The following is a 23,560-nucleotide window of genomic DNA, read 5'->3' as shown; positions in this document are numbered from 1 at the left end:
CGTGCACAGGAAGTCCGATAACCTGTTTTCCGGGTTTGGTCACGTGACGCTCCGCATAGGCATATATTTTGCCCCAAATGATGACGAAGCGCTAGCAGGCCCATTTGTAGCCATGCGGGGAATGCAGGTGTGTGTTTTGGGAGCACTCAACACCCCCCCCCCACGTCCGTCCGTCCCCCCCTCCGTCCGGGCCTGCATCCAGCACCTCTGCGCTCCCTTGAAGCGGTTCATCAATATTTTGGTTGGCCTTTGACTCGACCCGGCCGGTCCGACAATGGGATTTGGGGTACACTAAATGGGCCGGCTTAGCAGCGGAGGGCCGACTAATGAGAGGATGTCGTCTTGAGTTTGGAGTCGAGTCCAGAGGGCAGCCGAGCGGAAAAACAATCCGACGTTCCGTTAAGCCGCCTCACGCAAACTTTCAAAGCCGCCCGGGACACTTTGGAATCGGCCGTCCACCCCCCACAACCCCGTGTCGTTTAACTCCAACGCCCCCCTTTAATCGCCCCTTTACACCCAAAACGGTGTTGCACTTGTATTCGCATTTCTGCTTCTTTGTGGTTGTGCGTCACAGGCAAAACAAACATTTTTCAGGTTTACCTCCGTCCACGTGTGCGCGTGTGTGTGTGTGTGAGACAAAGGCAGCTTTTGTGTGTTTCATGTACTTTCCCCTCGCCGTCGTCGCTTTTTCGGGCGCTCAGCTGGAGTAACAAAAGAAAAAAAAAAAAAAAAAAAAAAAAAAACAACAACTGCAGAGGCGAGTGGTTTTCTTTTTCTTACTTTCATTTTATGATGCTATATTTTTTTCATCCGTGCTCATCTTTATTACACACGCACATACAGGATGTCAGCGTGAGGCAAATAATGCACTTCCACTCCACCACTGCTGCTTTTTTAAAACCATTTTGAAACTACTTTTATCACAGGAAAATGATGAAATGATGGTCATTTTAACTGATTCTTTTTATATAATTGCCCATTTTCACACTTTAAAATAGTTCAACATTTTTGGTTAGTCGTAAAATACATTCAGAATTCATTCGTATTTTTTAATTATTTTAAATTAAGAAATTGGAAATCTATGAGAAATATTCTATTAGATATTCGGTGTTTATGTCACTGTGAGCAAATCATTAATTTCCCCACTACTGGTTTTTAAAAATATAACAGATCACATTTTGTGAAAGTGTTTAAAATATATATAAGTAATTTTTAATGGATTTATTTGGCACAATTATGCTTTTACACATTTTTGAAAATGTCTATTCTTATATAAAAGCAGTAATTATCAAAAAGGAATGTGCATTTTTTATAAAATGCACTTTTGTTTTCATGAAAGCCTTTTACAAATATTTTATTGCGTACTTTGTGAGCCATGTGAGGGAAATAATTGACAAACTCCCGTGCTGCTTGATTACATTTATTTTTAATAGTTCTGAAAATAAAATATGCCCTTTTTTTTTTTTTTTTTTTTTTTTTTTATACAGGTAGTTTCATGTTACCTTTTCATTCTTGAAATAAAATGAGTGATTATCAAAAATATTGTGGGAAATTAAGAACTCCTTGATAGTCTCTTTTGGGCTTGTATTTTTTTTTTACTTTAAAAATGTAGAAATATTATTTAAAAAATGTATTCCATACTGTGTGCAGCTTGCAGTGTGAGGCAAATGAATGGAGCTTCACTCCACTACTGCAGCTTTTTGAAAACTTTTCATACTTGTAAACAGCGCACCGTAATAAATTAATTTAAAAAAAATGTTTTATATCTGTCGTGTTCATATTTTTAATATTTATAAAGATAATATTGTGCAGAGTCATGTTAAATTGCTGTTTATTATGATATTTAACTCATTCAGTGTTTAGGGTCCCAGTTATTATGGATATTTGACTTCTAAAGTAGTAAAAAAAATGTTTTTGCTAATTTGTTTTGCTAATGTTTTGTTCTACATATCAGTGTATTGCAAATGACTGACTGTAATGCCACTACTGCTGTTTTAAAACAATGTTACACTTTTACAAACATTTAAACTATTTATTGTATATTGTAAGATTATTTGTTTTTAAATAATATTGTCTATTTTCACATATTTAACTACTTCTTTGTTTCCTGGTCATCCTTAAAATAAACAATTATGATGATAATTGTTCGAAAGAATCTACAATATATGAATACAAACAAGTATCCACTGACACTGTACACGGCATAAAAGTTTATGTTACTGTAAATGATTTTAATCTACTTTGAATACCATCCAATCCTAATTTAATAGTATGTGATCGTTTTAAAAATGTATTTCTGTTTACAAAACAAGCACATCCATCTGCACAAATTTTGCTTTGTTTTCCCCTAATGTGTAACTTTTTCTCTCTTTTTTCAGCTACAACATGAAAAAATACTTACTGTAAATCACATTTTAAAGAGGCCGCACAAATGCAGCATTACATCATGATGACTATTAATAGGATGGCTTAGTCAATAGTGAGACGTACTTTTGCCCCCAAATGCCCTTGGTAATTATTATGATTATTATAAAATGAAAGTTGAGAAATGAACGCGCTTCTTGAATGCATTGAATAATGTTCCGTCTATACGCACTAATACTGCAAGTGTTCACATAACTCAACTCGAGTGGCACATGCAGAAAGACCGCAAATGGTAAACATGCCAAAATATGATCAAATACAACCTTCAAGAAGACATAACCTTTATATTAGTGCCACAATGGGGAAATTTGCAAATGTCTATATAAAGGCTATGGATATTTTTAAATTATGTATATTATATATATATATATATATATATATATATATATATATATATATGTCCTTTTTTTTTCATTAAGTTCAAGGGGTGTAATATTGCAATATACCATATAAAAATATATTTAATATATCCTTCTTTAGAAATTAAGGGGTGTAATCCGGTATAAAAATGTTATCTGTCATGTAAAAATAAAAAATAAAAATAAAAAAAAGCCTGCACCAAAATTCAATGCAGTGACAAGTGCTAACCTCACTGTCAGCGCTAATAAATCCGTCTTACGTGCGGAGATTTCCCTCTCAAAAACCCAAAGTGTGTTCGAACAAGAACCTAAAATTACAAATCGTAATAATAATAATAAATCAGTCGCATTTGCACGTCATTAATCATTGCTGTAGCGACGACGTGAGCGTTTCCATGTCGACGGCGTTTGGTGATTTATTAGCGGTAGTAACGTTTCTGACTCCATCGCCGCTGTCACAATGGAAACGTGTGCACTTGCTTTTATTTATCTTCGTTCCAGCAATATTATGATAACACGCACGCGCGCACACACATGCGCGCTCTCCATCCATTGGCTGGCTCTTTCGAGGAACCTCCTCCCTGAGCGACAGACTCCATCGCTTTCGCTCCAATAATCTAGCACAAATATTGCTGCTGCATGTGGCCGGAGCGTCCCAGGGCGCCTTACGCACGCACGACACGGTGGCGCAAGTGGATCTGACGGCGTTCGATACCGCCCGTGAGCATCGACCGACATCCATATTTTTAAAAAAAATAGTGTCTCCTTGGATGTTTGTTTGCGTTAAAAAAAAAAAAAAAATGTATTCTAAGGTGGGTCTCATAGTGGACATTTTTCGGTACATTTCCACAAACTGAAACCGTTACATGGAAACACCCATTTTTTTTAAAAAATTTTTACAGTTGTTTATATGACGATAATGTGGGCATGAACTTTGCTGTTTTCATTTTTTTCACCAGACAATGGAGCAGTTTTTGGAGCCTGAAAATGCAATCGTGAAAGCTGCTCGGAGTGTTCGCACAAACACAAAACCGTACATGAAAACATCACAATTTCAAGGTATCGTTTTGATTGTTTGTTTTCGTGATCACGGCAGTTTTGTTGCCTGAAAAGGCAAATATTCAAGCGTGTCTGTTGTTGTTGTTCTGTATCTTTATCCTCCGCAAAAACCGACTCATGTTATTGCAGCTCATTTGCGACGGTCTTCGTCTGTTTCATCATCAAATCCACGTGTAGCACAGTATGACTGTATGTATTATACTGCCTCCTGGTGGCCAAGGCACACACGCTAGAATGAACAGAACAATGCCCATTGAATTATCATGTTGCACTAACCGTTTCATTCTTCACATTTTATTTCATTGTGTTATTACTTTATGGTTTTTATAAAGTGCAATACTGTAGAATGCTATTTTTCTAATTAAAATGCGCCTTACAAAAATTTGAGTTGATGTTTTTAGGGCGCTGGAACGGATTACTGGCATTTCCATTCATTTCAATGGGGAAAGATGGTTTAAGACACGATGTGTGTTTCCAGTCGTTGAGGGACGAGCTAATTAATTGACCGTTCTGTTGCTCGGATTAATGACACGGATGGCGAAATGGATAGCACGCTGTCGAGCTGACGTTAGCTAGCAGGCTAAACATTATGTTTAGCTAAGTTACACAAAGACAAGTCAACCAAACATTTTATACGTACCGTATTTTCACGACCATAGGTCGCACCGTATTAAAAGGCGCAGTCTCAGTTACGGGGTCTATTTCTGTATTTAACGCACACATAAGGCGCAACGTATTATTGGGCGCAGGCATGGTAAAACATACGCTAGCTTAAAACATACGGTAGCATGCATGCACGCTAGAACAACGTTATTAAAAAGGCAGCGGGAGCAAAAGTGAGTTTGGTTGTACTTTATTGAAGTATTTAACAATGTACTCACATCATTTTTTGATCAATCCTCATCCACAAAGCCATCAAAGTCGTCATGTTCCGTATCCCAAATGAACAGCTGGGCAAGTTCTCCATCACACACGCCGGGTTCGAGTCAATCTCGTTGCCGTGCGAAAGCTCGAACAACAGTGCAAGCAGACACGTTAGCCCAGCAGCCACAATCCATTCACAAATTGTGGCGTAACTCGCCGGGCGCTGCCTCCTCGTCTTAGTAAAGCTGCGTTCGCCATCTGTCATCCATCGCTCCCGCGCCGCTCGCGACTTCACTTTGAACGTCCTGTTTACACGGATATCCAGCGGTTCGTCAAGCCTTCCGGAACGATGGCCAGCCCCGAGTTATTGCCCTCCGTCGAATGGTGACTGTAGTGACGCTTCTCCCGGCTGTTCTTTGCTCATTAATCCATTGCTCCAGTTGGTCTTCCAACTCGGGCCCACCTCGCCTTGTTTCCGCGCAAACTCAGCGCAGCTCGTTTTCCTGCTTCCTCCACTTGCGAACCGTGAATTCTCTGGCGGCTGCTCGATTCCCGTCTTCCTCCGCGTAACTGATTGCTTGCAGTTTAAACTGTGCTTCGTAAGCGTGTCTCTTCGTAGGTGCCGTTTTCGGGGGTCCTTAGCCAAACCGATGTTGTTTTGCACAATGCACACCCCGGAAATGCTCCCAGTCAGTCAAGCGGTAAAATAAAATAAAAAAAATGTAAACATTTTTAAAAAACACCCCGATGCTATATACCTACTGGGGGCGTGGCTTTAGCGTCCTACTTCACGCACCCTTCCCCTGTCCTCGGCCACGTCCGCTTTTCCTCTGTGTAAGCGGCGTGTCGGCAGGAAATGGGAAAGAAAATGGGAAAAAATAAAATAAAAACTAATCCTTTTGGGGTACATCTGGTGAACACAATCCGCGCGTGCGCGTGCGCGTGGACGTGTCTGTTGCGGCCAGTCGAGGAAATTCCGGCGCAGATGATTCTGTGCTGCGGGGCGCCTTGCCAGAAGCGGCGGTCCGTTGCAAGCGGATCGCTTACAGCAGACTGACACCCAGACTTCAACCCACACACCTCACAGAGCCCACCCCCCCCTCGCCCCCCTCGCCCCCCTCCACCCCCGCCGCCGTGCCAACATGGCGAGAGAGGAGAGGCCTCCTCTTGTTGTCCCCTCGCACCTCCGGGGAGCACTTTGGATTCACGGGTCTTAATGTTCCTAACTGACCATGCTTAAAAGTTTCAAATTCAACCCAAAAGTAATTTTAAAATGAAAATTGCAATACTAATCAAAAGTTTGGAGCCACCTTAAAAATGTCCGTAAAAACACAGTCGTATATACAGTATATTCCTGTTCAAATGTTTAGGGCGTTAGAAATGTCCTTATTAAAAAAAAAACATTATTATTATTTTTTTTTAAACACTTAGTTTTTCCCCACATTAACAATGTAATTTTACATATTGGACATTTTCTGTTATATATTGGACATTTTCACTCATGGGTGTACTCACTTTTGTTGCTATTTTGTTTTCCCACATTAACATTGTAATGTTATATATTGGACATTTTAACTCAGGGGTGTACTCACCTTTGTTGCCAGTGGTTTTAGACATCAATTTCAGTGTGCTGAGCTATTTTGAGTGGACAAGTAACTTATACTCGCTGTGTAATAACGACTTTGCAAAAGTGTCATTTCTTCAGTGCAACAGCTTATCAACCACTCAATAAAAGTTAAGTAAAAGTTAAGTGTTTTTATTCACTCATGGTTTGAAGTCAACCACAGAGAATGTTTCGTTTTGGTCTGTAAAAACCCTCAGAACCCTTTTGTAGAACCTAAAAAGATCTTTCGCAAGTGCTTACAGTATTTAGTTACTTTGAAGTTGTTGGTTTTTTTTTAACTTTTTTTGAACACACGAGTAGCAATAACATGCCCCATGAACAGATCAAATGAAATATCTTATGTTTAGAAAGTGTTGTCTGTATTTTTTTGGGAAATTTTCAGTAAGACAAAGACACTTGTTTTAAGATATAAGATCTGATTGAAAGAATGTTATTGAGTCAATTCATATTAGTTCCATTGGCAGATTGTTTTTTTCACTCAAAAACATATACACATATGCAAATACGACCTTGTACCTGCTTGACTTGCTGAACATTTTGGGAAAAAAAGTCAAAACCGTCTTCATATAAGTACAGTAAGATGTTTTGACTAGAAATACGATTAATTGGGGAAGTAAGATTTGAGTTTTTGCAGTGCGGAGAGCTGACTCTGGGTGTAAAACGAGCAATTGTGAAGGCTTTTTTTTGGAGGGGGGGTGGGGGGGGGGAAATAATTTCAGGAGGAGGGGGTCAAGCATCCTCACCTCTGTTATTAGCCAGCGCGCCTTTCTTAACCTTGGCAGGCACTCTCTCCCGCACTCTCCCGACTTCTGCCTTCCCTTCCGTCTGCAATGGAATTCGAGCAAAATTACAGCATGAGGTCATGGCTCTCTGGCAATGAAGTCAACAAACCTTTGAAGCCGGAGGCTCGGCGTCGGCATAATATATCGACTTAAGTGAGACGGAACGGCAGAGTCCGGGGAGAAGCCGGAACGTTCGCCCGGGAATTCAAAACTGATGAAAATCGTATTGCTATTATTTTTTACGTCTACATATTGTGGCATCTTCACCGTAATGGCGGGATGACGAAGTCGGGATGAAGTAGCAGCCGAAGAAGAAAAAAGGGCAGGAAATGAGTTTTTCCGATGAACAGGCGGACCACAGGGGAACATTTCGGAAGTCTTCAAACTTCCCTGGCGGATTGAAATGGAGAACCCGCACACGACGGCCAAAACGCACAGTCGGCCCGCCGTCGTCTCCGGCCGTGTTTTTCCCATCCTAATTTTCAGCGCATCTCACTTTGCGACCTTCAAAGACTGTTGTTGTGCGCCCAAGAAGCAAAGCTTTTTTTCAATTGTTTTTATTATTGTTGTAGCAACTGACAATTGAATTATTTTCTAAGATACAGTTTGCCAGCTAATCTTGCATCCAACGTAACGTCAAACGTTGTTTTATCCCCACGAAACAATCCCACAGATTTTTACTGTTTTTCATTTTTGTTTTTAGCTCTCAACAAGTTACAATGATATTTACTTTCTATGACACACTTTTGCAACTAATATTTCTTCCATAATTCCATGAAATTGAGTTTTGTGCCCAAGAAAGTATTTTATAGATTTGTACTTACTTTTTCTAATTATATTTTTATTGATTGTGTTGATTTGATCAGTTTTCTTCCATTTAAACATTTTCCGTCAAAGCTCCTCAGACTTTGGGCAATTGTTTTTGTAGCTCCAGCAGGAACTCGATTAGTATTGAAGGTATTTTGAAACACTGGGTGTTTTTTTTTTGCTTGGTTTTTTTTCACAGCAGGGTGTGGGTATTTGGTACTAGTTGTTTTATTTTTAATACATTGGCAGAAATTTCTAAAATATGTTTTCACTTATCACGTGGCATTATGTGTAGAATTGTAAGGGAAACTGAATTTAATCAATTTTGAAATACTGTTATCACATCAAAATGTGAACAAGGCGGTCGGCTGAACGCTTGTGTATGTGATTAGCATTTTTTTTTTTTTTTTTTTTTTTAAATATAGCCAAATTACAAAATGAATGTCTTGACTTTGTCATGCTGACAACTTCAATTGGAAAACTTTAATTAAATCCATTTTGGAATATGACTGTAACATCACGAAATATGGGAAAAGCTAAGCGGCGAGAGTGGCTGAACTCACAAAGGTCTTTGAAAATTCAGCCCCCAAAGCCAGTTCGACTTAATGACAAGACAATTGGTCGACAGGTTTATCACAAGTAAACCCACAAAAAACGACACAGGAGGTCAGCCATTATGGGTTGAATTGGCCTCTCTATGGTCCTTTTTTTGGCCATTTTGCAGGGCTCCTTCAAAAGCCAAACTCCTCCTAAAACATTTTGTCCGATTGCTACCAAATTTCGACCACCTCTACTAGACGGGTGTTTGATGCTGAGCTGTAAAAGATTTGCACTTTTGTCACTGCATCTTGGACGAGCGTGGTGACTAAGTTGGATCACTCATCAGAGAACACTTCAACAGTATCGCATCAATGTTTTGGCATGAAAGCAGATGGAAGTTGCTGCGGTGAATTGGCAATTTTCAAGAGCGTGCGCACGCGCGCGCGTGTATAAAAGCCACTTTTGCAGCTCGCCGTCGTACGAGAGGGCAAATGGAGGCCTCGGTGCGTCTCGCTAAGCGCTGCCGGTGAAACACGTCGCCATCGGTGGCCCTCTCATTTAAATACATCCGTGGAAGTCAAATTGACACCAATGCTGGAAGTGATATTGATAGATATTGATCTCCATGACATGTACACCTTGGTTGTAGTTTTTCCTTCATCAAGTATAAAAGGTCAATATTTCTCTGGAATCAAGGTTTCGAGGGTTGTTTAGTGGTACACTTATTATATTTCATCCATCCATTGTTTTCACTTATTATTTTGCCGTTGTAGTTTTTGAAGATTCCACTGGCAAATTAAGAATTGGTTTTAATTTGTTCTCCGGTGATCATTTCGAACACTTTCATTTTAAAAAATTCAATACATTTTATGGGGAGAATAATTGCTGTTTTGCTCTGTTGTTTCTGAACATTGTTTTTCTTTATTTATTAAAAAAAAATACAAAATTAAAATCAGACCAAAATACGGAAATAACATCTGATGAAATTAAATATGAGAATAAAAATTGGATTAAAATTGAATGCAAAAAAAGTAAACAATTAAACTTTAACAAATTCTAAAAGACAAGAATAAAAGGAAAATAAAAGAAAATCTAAACTAAAATTAAAATTGAATGTAGAAAAAAAGATAAAGTACAGAATTTAATTGTATTACTTGAAAAAAAAGCAAAAATATTCTAATTATATTTACAATAAAATGACACTTAATAGAATTAACAAAAAATACAATTAAAATAGAAAAAAAGAAAATGAATTATTTATCGTTAAAAATGGCAACAAAAGTAAAATGCAAAACAGAATACAAAAAATACAACTTTAAATGTAATACAATATGTATATATAATATATATATATATATATATAACGAATTATTTGTAATGAAATCAAGTACAAAAACATAGAAAATCTAATAAAATCTAAAAAATGTAATATTTTAAGAAATGAAATTCTATATAATAAAACATTTCTCATGATGATAGTATACAATAACTTTACTTTTTTGAGAGTAAAAAGTATTTACCTAAAAATCTGCTCAAATTCTGTTCTAAGTTTACACTAATCAATAAACCAATCGGTTAAAAAAAACTGTAAAAGTCATGAAAATCACTTCAGATTTCAATCAATTTGATGATGCGTAAACCTGAATTCTTAAAAAGTGGAAGCACTGGTATCATGTTTGTGATACTGGTCTTGTATTTACTTGGCATCGGTGTACAGCTGATCTGAACGCAGCCTTTCATTTTTAGTCCAAAAGAATGACATTCCGCCGCTAACTGGAGAATTTGTATCCGATTACTCGGGCAGCGCGGTCGGCGGCGGGTGGGCTCGGCGGCCACCCCGACGCGCGGCCCCTACGGGGACGTCCTACTTTGATAGGGGGCTCGTGCACATGTTGTGACGGGGAACAGGAAGTGCCCCTGCCTGGGGAGGAAGTATCAAATAAAACTCCAGCGAGAGTCCAGTTAACCCTACGCGGTTTCGGTAACAATTCAAACATTATTAACTGCCGTACACGTGTCAAAGTAAGTTGTATGAGTAGTTAATTTTTAAAAATTAAAATTAAAATTAAAAAAAAATTGCTCCACAAACAAAAGTTTCCAATTTGAAAGGACTTCCCAACATAAGCATCATTGTAAATTGTCCATAGGTGTGACTGTGAATGCTTTTTATATATATATATATATATATATATATAAAGGTTTTCATCCAGTTGACTGACTTTTGGCGAGAGAAGTTGTACCCCACTTCCCTCGCCCCAAATTTAGCTGGGATGGACTCACGCTGACCCGTGACCCCAACGAGGACAAACACTCCAGAAAACGGATGCAAAGGACGATGACAAGAAACTCCGGTGGTCTTGTGTGTGGAAGTCAGGGGTCTCTCTGGCGGTCTCTCTGCCTTGCGTCATCCTTCCTGGTGCGTGTTACCCGGCGGGCGGCGGTGTGACCGAGGACCCGTTGATGTGTTTATGAGTTGGAGGCGTTGTTGCGTGTAAGTGCGCAGGCAGGCCTGCAGCTCACAATGCTAAATGCCTAAACACGCTGACTTTGACGCCACATGCTGCCAGCTTGCACACTGGGGTTTTTTTTCATCTAATTGCTCTGTTTCTAAATGCAATAAATATAGTGAGGATAAGCGGTACAGAAAATGGATGGATGGATGTTTGAAGATAAGTGCTGAAAACGCAGGAACGATCTAGTACTGAATTGTTGAGCTATTGCGTTAAACTCTTTTTCACTATTTCAGTTGCCAGACATTTTGGGACGTTGCTAAAACCGAGCCCAATTAGTTGGGCTTTCTGGCACGAGTCGGCCCTCCCCCACTAAGTACTGAGCGCTTTCATTCCACCAGTAGCTCCACCAGCAATTGCAAGTAACTTAGTTATAATAACTTGGCCCATTTGTACCACCACAGCATGCAGTTAGTAATGACAACGTAATTAGTAGTAATCAAGTAATGATAACGACCCGAAAAAAAAATCTAGATAGCTAACTATGAGTCAAACATAGAATTTTCTGTTGGGCTATTGAGCTGACTAACTCGCTAGCCAGCTAGCATAGAAACCCCTCACCCAGTGCGATTGCACTAACTAGTTGACTAACTGACTAGATGTCTAGCTAGCTAGCTGCTAATAAACTCACCGATCCAAACCCATCCCTGATGCTATTGAGCAAACTAAATAACATCACACCTTGTACCAGTGAGCTAACTAACTAACTCGCGGGCTAATTTTCTACCTAACTCACTATCTCGTTAGCTCACTGACAAACTGCAATCAAAACCACCTTGTGTATTGAGCTATCTAGCCAACAAACTAAAACCACTCACCTTGTATGGGTGAGCTCACAAACTATCAAGTTAACTCGCTAGCTAACTGTTGTTGAGTTAACTAATGATCAAGTTAACTAACTAGCTACCTAGCTGAATTTGATCAACACCTCTCACCTAGTGCTATTGGCCTAACTACCTAGCTAACGTACTAGCTAACCAACTAGCTGCTGCAATTAAAACCTAACCTCTCATATTACGCTAGCTAGGTGTGTCTGTGTGTGTACGCGCCGTGTGACGTGTTCAGTCAAAAGCAAACACAGTGACATGGGATATGATAATACTTCAAGTAACTTGTACAGTCATTAAATTGGTTAGTATCGCTAAATGTAAGTTGTCAAGCGTAAATGCAGGCGAAGCTGTGGTGCGCTAGTCAGCGGAGACTTTCCCAGTGGCCGGCATCCATTTTGCGTTTATTGTTTTAAGCCAAGTGGGAGTTTGTAATGAAGGTGGCGCTAACAAATGCCTGTTATTTTATCATGGCGTTTGTGCACCAGCCTGATGGATAAGCTACAGTGCAGGCGTGTTTTTACATGAGGAGCGTGCCAAACAAAACACGTGCTGCGTGGTGGTGACTAGGAAAAAAAAGAGAAGAAAAAAAAGGGGGGGGAAATGCAGCAACATAATTCTGCGGCCGATCCGGCCAGAAGGATCTGCGAGTTCATGCTGGGGTGAGACGGCCAAGATGGAGGACAAATAACAACACATCTGAAAGGTGCGAAAGTAACCACCCGCAACGTGTTGCCGAGAAGTGGCGCTGGTGACCCTCGTCTTCTTCTTTGGTAAACTAACTAACCAATTAATTAACTAACAGTGAACAAAACAAAAAAACTCTCCAATTCCAATATTGAACTGACTAGCTACTGTAACTAGCTAACAGGGATCAGAATGTAACGTGTCCCCTCGTATTCTTGACCTAACTGGCTAGCAAGCTAGCTAAGGAACTGCCTAACCTATGTTGCTGACTGATTGACTAACTAACTTACTAACAGTGTACAAACCAACAACTTCCATTGCAATATCAGTGAACAAAACAACTTCTCACTTGTTCTATTGAGCTAACTAACTGTTATCAAAGTATAACATCTCACATTGCACTACTGAGCTAACTAGCAAGCTATCTAACGCACTAATTAACTGGCCTGACGGCTCCCTAACAAACAAATTAACTGTGAACAGAATAGAAGTTCACCACTTGCCGTATTGTGGTAACAAATGAGCTAATAAACTGACTAGCTCCCATAGCATTTTTGAGCTAACTGCCTAGCAAGCTAACTTAAAATTTCCTAACTAGCTTGATGACTGACTGACTATAAGAGCAAACAAAATACACCTTCTCCACTAACTAACTAACCAACTAACTAGCTAAATAGCTAGCTAACAACGATCCAAAAATAACTTTTCGAATTATGTCAGTGAGCTAACGAGTGAGTTAACTAGCTAACACGGGTATCAAAACAATGTCTCCCATTTCCCTATTGAGCTAACATTCTAGCTAGCTAGCTAACTAAAATCTAGCTGATATTGAAAAAGACAATCACTTTGCTGCAAATCAAGTTGACCATGGAAATACAAGCGTGTCGGGGAAAAAAGGACTCACAGAAGGAAGGGTGGAATGAAAAAGAAGAAAGGTAGAAAAAGAGAAGAAAACAAAGGACAGAAAGTGAAAAAAGGAGTGAAGAAAGAAGGGAGGAAATGGGAAGAAATGTATGAAAATACTTGCGGGATCCTTTAATGATAATCACGTTACATTCAAACTTGAGTGTGAAAAACATCTGTTGACAATATTTATTTTTCTTTCAAGAATCTGCTCTTCTCTGTCTTTTTTCTTTTTCTATCTATCGTTTTGTACTTTTTCTTCTTTTTTCTACATTTAGCAATTTTTCCTTTTTTCTTTGTACTTCTGACTTTTCGCCTCTTCTTTTCTACTTTTGTGCTCTTTTCTACTTCCTCTTGTCTTAAATGCTTTTTCTTATGTATGTTTTGTTATTACGATTACATTTGACATGTATGAATTTTCAAAGTAATGTTTTTGTTTACCTTTTAATTAATGTGTTACATGGAGAAAGTGGCTTATTATGAATCTGAATTTTAACTGACTGTTTCACAGTGTAAAGTTTCGATGTTGTAAAAGAAATACAATTGAATCATTCGGATTAAAAACAATTACTCCAATATACAACATATACAAAATGTAATTTTTAGCAGTAATACGGTTTTATATTGCTAATATGTTTACGATTGTTAGGATGAAAGTAAAAAGCAAATAAGGCAAGCTTTACAAAAGATGAACGAGCAGGCCTTGGCTTGTCTTCAGCTCTTCAAGTGTCGCGCGTTCTCCCCTCACCTCGTGACCTTTGAACCCGGCGGTTTCAAATCCTCACCGAGCGTCAGTTGTGCTCACGGCCACGTGAGCCATCAACAAAAAAAGCAACCCCGACAATTTTTAAGGACATTTTTTTTAAAGGCTCAAAGGCGCTCTTTTTGGATGTAAAACCTAAAATAAATTATTAGGAGTTATGTGGTGAATTCTAATTAATTAATTATTAGTGCTAAATTCCCTGACCACTTCATTAAGTACACTGATTCAATAAGAATATTTCGTTGTTTTAGACTCTTTTTTTACATATATTTCAAGCCATACATCACACTTAATATGACGGAATAATACTAATAGTTATAATGCTATACTGTTAAATGTACATTTTTAAATTAATATATGCATTATGATTTAATATATACAAATGCCTAACTTTATTTACTTTCTTTTGATTACATGTCCATGGCTATTATTTGATTTATATGCATTACATATTATTTTATATTTAAAAAAGGAATTATTATTATTAATATTTCCCCCCCAAAAAAATGTACGAGTCTGAAAAGGAATGGGAAAGCCTGCATGAGACAGGTGCAGGTGTACCTAATCTTGTGGCCCACCTGTGGTGCGTTTATGAGCATCCATAATGTGGGTCATTACACTTTCATGCACTATCGAGCACTTGTGATTTGCGTGTGTGTGTGTTTGGGGGGGGGTGGGGTGGAGGCGGAGGTTGTTTGATTATGAATGAGTTTGTTCACACGATTTAAAGCCTTCATAATACCGTATTTCCTCAAATAATGACTGTGACACAAATGGACACCGAAAAGGAAGTAATAAGGCCCCAAAATAAATGTAATCCGATTTTTTTAAATACCGACAACACAACAGGAGGATTTTAAAATAAATCTATCAATTATTGATGGTGTAGGTGATTACCAATTTGCGTGAATGGCCAAAGTGACCCTAAAATGGCTTCTCCAAAGCAAAACGGCTGACTTCCTGTTTGATTTCAGACGTGGGTCCTTGAGACTTTTTCACGATGGACACGCCCACCCAATTCCATGTGGATCGGTGAAACTTGTGTCGGGGGGCTAAACCTTTGAATTCGTGTGAATGGCCAAATTGGCCCTAAAATTTCTGGCCTGGTTGACTTCCTGTTCAATTCCGGGCACGGGTCCTTGAGACCTTTTCCATGCGTCACGTCACGATAGATGTGTGCGCCCAATTTTGTGTCGATCAGTGAAACTTGTCTCGGGGGCTAATTTCTGCGAAGGTTTGTGACTGGCCAAATTCCAGAGCTGTGGACGAATTCCGACGAGTTCATTTGCCCAATCAGAAGCAGGAACACACAACAGCCGGGCGACGCTAAATTGCTTTTTTTTTTGGCCTACGGCGTTAAAGTGTTTCATCCTTTTTCATCATTTGGAGGATGAGGCTCCATTCTTTACTGCTCGCAGCTTTATTACTCTTGATTTAGACCTTGCGCATATTTTGATATTTTAAAAAAAGAAACTGTTCTAAATGATTAAATGCAACTATATTGTACTTATAGTTAAATACAACTCAACTGTACCTGACAAATGCACTGTAGTTGCTTCAAACAAACATACAAACAAACAAACAGTGGCTTCAAACATTGAAGCCACTGCAACATGGTGTGCAGTTTGAACATTTAATTCAGTGATTCTTTGACGTACAACTAGAGGGAGCCCATGTGCCCTTCGTCTGCGTCCCCGACGTCCAAGATGTTCATGGGAACAATATTAAACCCACAAATTAGTCATTTGTACACACATTGTGGCCACAAATGCAAATTTCGTGTGCAAGTTGTATTGATTTTTCTTTTCTTTTTTCTTTTTCTTTTCCATGTCATGTCTTAGGGCTCCATTAAAAAGAAGTTCGCCGCGACTTCAAAACAAAATGCTGACTGAAGGCCTCATGCAAAGGTGATTTGCATCTGAAGCGTTTCGTTCTTTATCGCGTTCTTCACTCTCATAGATGTAAAACGATATGAAGAGTCGGACATTACGTGGGGAAATTTTTCAAAAATCAACAATGGCCACAATATACAGTGCCTCAAAGTGTGTACGAAATGCATATTTTTGGCCACGAAAAACTAATTTGTGGCCATGAATTTGGTAAAATGTGCACATGAAATGCAAACTAATCATACGAAAATCATTCCTGCACAGTTGGGTAAGCAAATTCTCTAGAAATTCCCCAAAACAGGAATGTGCCACCAGAAATCATTATGTGCTGGGACAATTATCCAATTTCATTTCATTGGTCAGAAAATTATTATTGAGTTAGTTAGCCTCATAGCATGATTACCTCAGTCATTTTAAACGTAATATTACCCAATCAATAAAGAATACCAATATACTTTTTATATAGAATTTGGGTTTTGCCTTGTTTCCTGTAAATGGTCAAATATAAATGTAGCCAAATATGCCATTAGCCGAACAAAATGTTTTTAAAAAATGTGTCTCTCCATGCCAGCGACCGGCAGAGCAATGAAATGAGATGAAATGTGTAACCCACATTTTGTGTAATTTTTGTTTGGTGGTGTGCCATTCATTTTATTTATTTTTTTAATGTAAAACATGTGCCTTGGCGCGTTCCCATATTGCAGATTCTAGCCAAAGTGCAAATTGTTCATGGGAATAATATTAAATACTCGTTTGTGGGCATGAAATCAGTATCACGTGCACAAGAATTAGCACAAAATGCTAATTCGTGTTCCACTGATTTTGTGACCACAAATTAGCAGAAAATTTGAATTTTGGGGCCGCAAAATACAAATTTCATAATGTGTCGCAACTATTTCATGGCCACAAAATACTGACTTGTGGCTGCAAAGGAGCACGTTGTGTGCACGTTCCACCTATTTTGTGCCCGTAAAGTCAAATAAAGTGCTTTGTTTTGCTGCTGCTGTTGTTTGGAGGCGCGGGGGCTTCCTGTTTTGTTTGTCAACACACTGTGACCTCCTTCTCTCCCCACCCCCACGTTGCGTGTTACATCATCACGCAATGGCTGTCCTCTCGTGGCCCAGTGAACTAGCTGCGAGCGATGCACCGATTTAGCTGCTATACACAACTGCTGCACGCGCGCGCGCAGTGGACGGCAGTCACGGAAGCAGCAGACAACAAACTAATTATATTCAAATGCGTGTGGGAGTGGGGGGGGGGGGTGTATTATTTTTACAGTGCATATAAGTGTAAAGAATATTTATTTTAAATGTGTGTGTGTGTGTGTGTGTTTAATCGTGCAGATGTTTCTAAAATGAGGGCACGCCGGCAAGTATCGCGTGAGTGTGGGTGCACCTTGTTGTCGTGAGCGTGACAAGGGCTCACGCGCCCCCCCCCCCCCCCCCCCACACACGCGCGCACACCCACACACTTGTGCGCAAGCCCTGCAAAGTATGACATTCATGCACAAAATAGAAATCTATTTAAAAAAAAAAAAAAAACATCCGTCACAGTAAATGGCTGATAATGCTTTTAAGGTTATTAAGGCTGTAAACATTGTGCAGAAGGGTTTGGCCGCCATCGCGTTTGTTTCTTTGACCGCCACGCAAGTGATGTATATTTTTATAATTTATTATTTTTCAAAGACCCAGTACAACTTCCGCTTTTTTAGGGACATGTGTGACATTTGAAATATATTAAATGTGACATACACATATTTTTGTTTGTATTCTTTTGAAGTCATTAAAACAACAAAGCACCTGGTGCCTCAATTTTTTATTTTTTATTTTGCACATGAGTGTCTATTGATTATTAAATGGAAAAAAATGGATATCTCCTCATGTATTTTCTTTTTTTTCCCAAAAAAGAATTTATTCTCCTTGTAAAAACAAGCTGTGTAAAAATATCACACTTCATTTACATTTCGTCGTAGCCAAAAATGTACATTTATTATTTTTACTGAAATAAACACACTGCATGTTATAAACGTATGACTTTTTTTTAAAACGCTTTGTGTTTTTATTACAAAGTTTAAAATCAAAAATCTGTTCAAATTGGCCAAACTATTAATAATAAAAACAAATGCGTTTGACACATTAATACATTATTATTATTATTATTATTATTATTTAAGAAAACAACGTGATCATTTATAGCAATTCGTCCTGAGATTGTGGCTGGAGGAGACAAGGTCCAAACATCCTGATTTTCAAACTCTCAAAAAAAATAGAGAGAGGAAAAAAAAGAAAGAAATATGAACATTAAATATCGTCTCAACCCGCGTGAAGGCGCACTCCAAACGGTCCACGCGCGCGCTGCAACAAACATTAAAAAAATAATATACTCCTACCTTTGACAGAGGGGCCGTTTATTTGTTCGCGAGTTTTGTGTTTGTTTGTTTGTTTGTTTGTTTGAGTGTGCTTTAACAGCCGCCGGAGGTGAAGTTCTCCAGCGGGTGCAGCGCCAGCGAGGCGGCCATCACCGGCACCACCGCCGGGGAAGTCCTGGACGGGCTCGGCGAGCCTCCGCCGATGATGCTCTCGATGGAGAAGGGCGAGCGGTGGGCGGGCGAGCCGGGCTTGTGCTCGCCGGCCGGCGAGCCCTGCGCAGCGGCGCCGAGCTGCGGGTAGAAGCGGCCCCGGGGGCGCTCCGCGGAGGGCAGAAGGGAGGCGGCGGGAAGGACGGTGCCTCCGTGCCGGGCGGACTGCTGCTGCTGCTGCTGCTGCTGCTGTTGCTGCTGGAAGGCCAACAGGGCCGAGTGCGTGTGGTAAGACTGCAGCTGGAGGCCGTACCCCCCGCAGCCGTAGCCCCCGTAGCCGTAGGCGGCGGCCGGCAGGAAGCCGCCGTGCTCCCGCAGCAAGTCCTGCGTCTGCTGCCGCTTGAAGCGCTTCCTCCGCCGCAGGAAGCTGCCGTTGTCGAACATGTCCGCCGACTCCGGGTCCAGCGTCCAGTAGTTGCCCTTGCCCGGGTTGCCGGGCTCCCGCGGGATCTTGACGAAGCAGTCGTTGAGCGATAAGTTGTGGCGGATGGAGTTCTGCCAGGCCGGGAACTTCTCGCGGTAGTACGGGAAGCGGTTGCTGATGAAGTCGCAGATCTCGCTGAGGGTGAGCCGCTTCTTGGGGCTCTGCAGGATGGCCATGGTGATTAAGGCGATGTACGAGTAAGGCGGCTTCACCAGCGGGTTTTTGCCAGCCGCCGAGCCGGCGACGGCGGCGGAGGCGGCGTCCGACGGATGCAGGGGCTGAGGCTGCGGCGTCGGAGGAGAGCCGCGGCCGTGTTCCCCCTCCTCCCCCTCGCCCACCACGTCGATGTCGGTCTCTTCCGAGAGGACGGAGGCATCCGACATCTCGGAGCTCAGAGTCATGGCTCTCCTCTCACGCCCGGCCGCGTCCACCGAGGCCAGATGAGGACGCGCCGCCGCGCCCCCCTCCCTCGACGACGACTAGGAGGAGGAGGAGGAGGAGGAGGAAGGGGGGAGCAAGAGGCGGAGGAGGAGAAGGAGGTCGCAAGTGCGAGACCAGGGCCACTCTTTTCTCCCGCTATGTCCATATGCTTCGTGGCGGGTCGGCGTCCAGGTCCGTGCCGGGCCGGGCCGTTCAGCGAAGCCGCTAAAATGCCACGCGAGGGCCCGAAGTGAATCAGCGAGGGGGGGCACCGACCGGCGCTAGTTATACGGGCGCGCCGGTCACGTGACCTGCACACGTCACACGGGCCCATCAAAAGAAAGTCGACACTTTTTCTTCATTCACTTTTGAGAAATTCACGAGAAAATAGTCCATTTAGTGGTTTAGCAAAAGTGTTTATTTTTCAAAAATGAAAAAAAGAGGCAAACTCATCACAAAAAAAGTTATCGTGACTTCATAAAACAAATGTCAAATCAGTTTGACTCAGTTCAAAATACAAAAGCCTCTTTTTAATTAGATTATTATTTTTCCAATATTCCACTGACTTTAACATGTCATCGAAAACAATTCAAGATTAAAAAAAACACTCATGTAAAAGTGATTAAGGTCGTGTATTCCTGGTAAAAAAAAAAAAAAAAAACATCAACAACAACAAAAATTCATTAATAAGAATAAATATACATGAAAACAAAAGCAACAACGAAGTCGTCAATTCAATGGTTACAATGATCAAATCTTTTTTTTTTAAACTAGAAAATCTTTTTTATACCGAAAGGCATGTAAATTTAAACGTTACCGTACCTCTGGCAAAAAAAAAAAGTTAATCACCTGAAACCTCAACAATAGAAACATTTAAAAAGGTTGGTAAAAAAGATATAAAAACAAAATAATTTTTTTTTATTTGGCGTGTGTGTGCGTGTGTGTGTGTGTGTGTGTGTGTCGTGTCCATCACAAAAAAACTTTAAGACTTTAAAAATATAATTACAAACAACTACAAAACCTAAAAAAAATAAAAGCTAATTCAATGAAAAATAAACAACACAAAACATACAAGTAGCAAGAAATAACATTACATTAATTCATACATAAAAAGAACAAAAAAAGTCTTCACTTTTTTAAAAAGAACATTTTTAAAAAAGTGAAAAATTACACGAAAAATACATTTAAAAATACGCTCAACTCAACTTTATTTATAGTGCACTTTCAAAAATAAAACACTGTGCATGAAGGTCAAACGTAAAACAATGATAACAAAAGAATAAAAAATAATACAAAAATATTTTTTAAATAAAAAAAGTACTTCTTTAAAATCATAAAACAACATATAAACACTACTGCAGCGCCGCCGCTGTGTCTTAACAACACAAAAATAACCTCCACCAAAAAATACATGTAATATATATATATATATATATATATATATATATATATTATATATATGTTGATAAAAGAAATACACAAAAAGTCAAGTGAATCCTCCAAACATTGAAATTATTCCCTCAATTGAAATCAATGCCTGCAACAAATTCAATGCAAATGTGCAAATGTGCGCTCGCCGGCCGTTGCGTGATCCGCTAGTTATCTCCATTATCCGCCAGCCGTTTGTAATGGGAAAGAGTCAGCTGTTAACTCGCATCAGTCACGGGTCACGCAGAGCATGCAAGCCCCCCCCCCCCCCCAACTCCCACCACCGCGCCACACAACGGCAGCGAAGCGCGTGAAACAACAACAACAACAACAACAGCAGCAGCAGCAGCAACATTTCTATGAATAACTTTTAAATGTCAGCAGCAAAAAAAAAAAAAAAAAAAAAAAACATTACAGTCAGCTTTTTAAAAATTGTATTTATTTATTTATGTATTTATTGCAGCCCCGGAGATTGTCATGAGGATCGAAAGAGCAAAGTGGCCTGTTAAAAAATAATACAACAATACATATAATTCGTTTGGTTAAGACATCAACACATTTAGCTTTAGGGAATTTGTTTTTACAAACAAAACTTACATTTAAAAAAAAAAAAACAACAACAACAACTTCCCTTTATGATTGTTTTCATTATTTCATATCAATATTTTCAATGTTTATTCGCTGATTTTTGGCCAGGACAAAAAAAATGTGTAAAAGTTAACTTGAAAGTTATTTTGGGTGACTCGTGCAGATGTTTTCTTTAGTCCAGCGCCATCTACAGGTGCTTGTAGAGCACATTTACACTTTTGAAACTCTTGACGAAAAGTCACCAAATTGCACTCGAAAGTCGTTTTCCTTAAGCAAAGCACACTACATCCAACTCTAAATAGAGAGAGTTAAATAGATGCAATATATTTTAAGCAGAGAGGAGTAAATATTTGCATTTGGGTTTACCACTAAATGATGTCATTTATTGACATTGAGCGTTCTTACAAACTATTCAAATGCCAATGAATAACAACAATAATGGATACAATAAAGGTTTTATCTCTATTCTCTCTATAAAAATCTCTATAATCTCTTTATCTCTATAAAACGTTTTTTTTTTAAAGTTGAGAATAGTTTTTTTGGGGGGGGGGGTATATGTTTTTTAGGGTTTTTTGGGTAGGGGAGTATATATTTTGTTTAAAAAACATTTTACACTTTCGAGGGAAAAAAATGTTTTCTGATGGGGGAAAAAAAAGTTGTATCTCATTATAGGGGGAAAGTCATAGATTTAAGTGTGTGTTTTCATGGAAACAAAAATATCTGAAAAATAATTTACATTTCTTATACAATTACCACAACGAGCGTAACAATGCAAATACACCGAGTACTCTCAGTGTTCATGTTGCTTTTCTCGTTTTTCATATTTTTGCGCACTTTTGTACGTTTTAATACAGCACAATCATGTCTAAATGAAATGAACCCTGAGCTTTAACACAAATAATTCCGCCACCGTTACAGACAAGAAACACAAGCTGTAGATTGTTGTTGTTTTTTCTCCAGTTGTTGCATAGTAAAAAAAAATTTTTAGCGTTTAAAGCAGTTAAAAAAGGGGGGGGGGGGAATACTGAAAAAAACAATACACAGAACAACACATGCACGTATGTCATACCTTATAGTGATTGTATAGACACTTTAAAAAATGTGTTTTGTTGTGTCAGGAGGTCACGAGAAGACACGCTCAGTTAACGCCGTACTTACAGTTCTTCATTGGGATTGTTTTATGTTTATGGCCCGCCCCTGTTTTTCAGACAAATACGGCAATACAGTATGTCACTGCAGCGAAGTATTTGTAAATATATATATTACGACAGATTACAGTTTTTAACTGTTTATGAAAAACGCTGTTTTAAGTGCCTGCAGTTGGTAGTAGTAACTGGTGACTATAACTTAACATTCATTACTTTTTTTAATCGCAGCATGAATGTCAGAGAGACAAAAAAATACGAAATATAAATGTGCAAATTCAGATGTTGAGAAATGGTCTCAAATCACTGAGTCACTTTAAAAACGTGTGTGGGCAGGGGCTGCTGAAGCTTGGTTTGGAGGTCATGTGACTGCCCGGCTCCGTTGGATTGGTCAAATAGAGTCCAAAGTCGTCAGTGCTTACGTTGGGTTGGTCGAACAGAGTCATGTGGCACAAGTCTCTAACAAATGAAAATATATACTAATGTAACAAAGTAAAGGTAGCGTTTCTTAAAAAAAATATTAATAAATTAAAACAATAAACCTCAAGTGAAAGTAAAAAGTATGTTGCATTAAAACTACTCTGGCAAGTACAATTTATCCCAAAAGTTACTTTGGTAAATGTAACAGAATAAATGTAGCACGTTAGTTTCCACCATTGGAAATACAGGTTTAGCACTGTCTTCAGAGTGGACGTACAGTGTAATCCATGGGGATATGACCTCAGAGTATTGTAATGTCACTTGCGGAGTCCCACAGGGATATGTACTTGGCCCTCTATTGAATAGTAGGTATGCTGCCACTTATACGAGAATATGACATTATCTTTAACTGTTATGCCCACGATACCCGACTTCCATCCAACCATTTTCCGAGCCACTTATGCTCACAAGGTCCGGTGGTAGTGAGTTCCAAGCAAGGCTGAAGGCTGTGTCCCTGAT

At 39.5% G+C, this 23,560-nt stretch overlaps 1 protein-coding gene across 1 annotated transcript; it reads right to left on the bottom strand.

Annotated features, from left to right (window-relative positions):
* Positions 1–17,729: 17,729 nt before the first annotated feature.
* On the bottom strand, positions 17,730–19,705 carry foxd1 (forkhead box D1). Its single transcript, XM_061698587.1, has one exon. It carries the CDS (start codon positions 19,439–19,441, stop codon positions 18,500–18,502), a length of 942 nt encoding a protein of 313 aa, XP_061554571.1. The 5' UTR covers positions 19,442–19,705; the 3' UTR covers positions 17,730–18,499.
* Positions 19,706–23,560: the final 3,855 nt, after the last annotated feature.

This window comes from Phycodurus eques, chromosome 15 (assembly GCF_024500275.1).
Source record: "Phycodurus eques isolate BA_2022a chromosome 15, UOR_Pequ_1.1, whole genome shotgun sequence".
NCBI lineage: Eukaryota > Metazoa > Chordata > Actinopteri > Syngnathiformes > Syngnathidae > Phycodurus > Phycodurus eques.
Note: the sequence above shows the minus strand (reverse complement) of the source record. Positions and strands in the feature narration are given on the sequence as shown.